The 1,320-nt window shown below is 38.9% G+C and overlaps 1 protein-coding gene across 1 annotated transcript in view; it reads left to right on the top strand.

Annotated features, from left to right (window-relative positions):
• The window catches only part of cacna1ib (calcium voltage-gated channel subunit alpha1 Ib), a gene marked incomplete in the record, with an annotated part of 260,271 nt that overhangs the window by 252,244 nt on the left and 6,707 nt on the right, over positions 1–1,320 (top strand). The window contains 1 exon segment of the mRNA XM_014015501.1: positions 133–274. Coding sequence (XP_013870955.1) covers positions 133–274 — 142 coding nt within the window.

Below are 1,320 nucleotides of genomic sequence, written 5' to 3'. Positions count from 1 at the left end.
CTCTCTCTCTCTCTCTCTCTCTCTCTCTCTCTCTCTCTCTCTCTCTCTCTCGCTCGCTCGCTCTCTCTCTCCTTCTTGATCACACACTTTCTGTATTCAATTTCCCTCCTAATTTTTCTATTTTGCTTTCAGAAGGGCAGCAGTGGTTCCCACAGCTCAGAGGAGTTGCCCACCCAGGGAGACTATAAGGGGCTTCCTCTCTCCAGCTCAGGGAGTGATGGTGGAGTTCCGGAGCTGTTTGAGGAGCTGGATCTTTCCTCTGCAAATAACAAAGGTATTACAATGAAAACATTTATATATTAAATTATTTTAAAACCACTGTGAGCTGCTGGAAATTGATCTGTGATCCAATTACTGGACCATGGGGTGTCCCAGATTCATCAAGTATTCATTCTGAGAGTCTATGGAAATATAGCAATGCTCTGACAACACAACAGATAGTTACTGTCCTTTATCCTGATGCACCGCAAAAATCAAGGTAGAAAAAAAAATCTAAAAAAAAAGTTAATGTTTTGTCTCACCTCCAAGAAAATTATTTTKTCTAAGAAGTTACGGATAACTCAGCCTTATATTATAAGAAGTGCCTCCGCATGGTGAACAAAGAGGTTTAACAGTGACAATTAAAACTGTTTGTTCACATACAAAAGAGGACCATCAGCCAAACAATTGATCATTAGGGCCCTGATTATCTCTATTGTTACCAGAKGGCTGAGTCATACTGGCAATAACAGCATTAGAGGGGGACAACTGGACACATAGACTAAATGTAACTGACCAAACTGGTGTCTGCTTACGCATTGTCTGAAATCTGTAGCCTAAAATGATTTAAAAAATAGACAGAAAAAAATAAAACATTATAAACAACACCAGAGAAAAGACTGTGAAAGAGGAGGTGTGGAATCATATAATTCCATTATGAAAGTAATGGGTCACATTTAAAACATGAGGTGTTTCATTAGGAGTTTATTTTGCTTAGTTTGCATTTATTGTAAAAGAAGGATGTACCGTTATGCATTTATACAAGTTCAAATTCAGCCTTTGTTTTTCTCCCCCAAAAATCTCAACTAGTCCCTTCATTTTCTGTTATACAGTTTTTTTTTTTACACACTGGTTTCAAATCTTTTCGTGAGTACAAAAGATGGAACAATCACAATGTCCTGGGGCCTCATGTATAAACGGTGCGTACGTATTAAAAAGTTACATTCGCCATGTTCTACGCCCACGTTGGGTTGTATTAAAACCAACGCTGCGTGAAACCTGCTGTGAGAATGTGCGTCAGCGACGCAAAGTTTTTCAGTCGACAGCTTTAACTCACAAAGT

This window comes from Austrofundulus limnaeus, unplaced genomic scaffold (assembly GCF_001266775.1).
Source record: "Austrofundulus limnaeus strain Quisiro unplaced genomic scaffold, Austrofundulus_limnaeus-1.0 Scaffold130, whole genome shotgun sequence".
NCBI lineage: Eukaryota > Metazoa > Chordata > Actinopteri > Cyprinodontiformes > Rivulidae > Austrofundulus > Austrofundulus limnaeus.
This window is presented reverse-complemented; position numbering and strand designations above follow the sequence as displayed.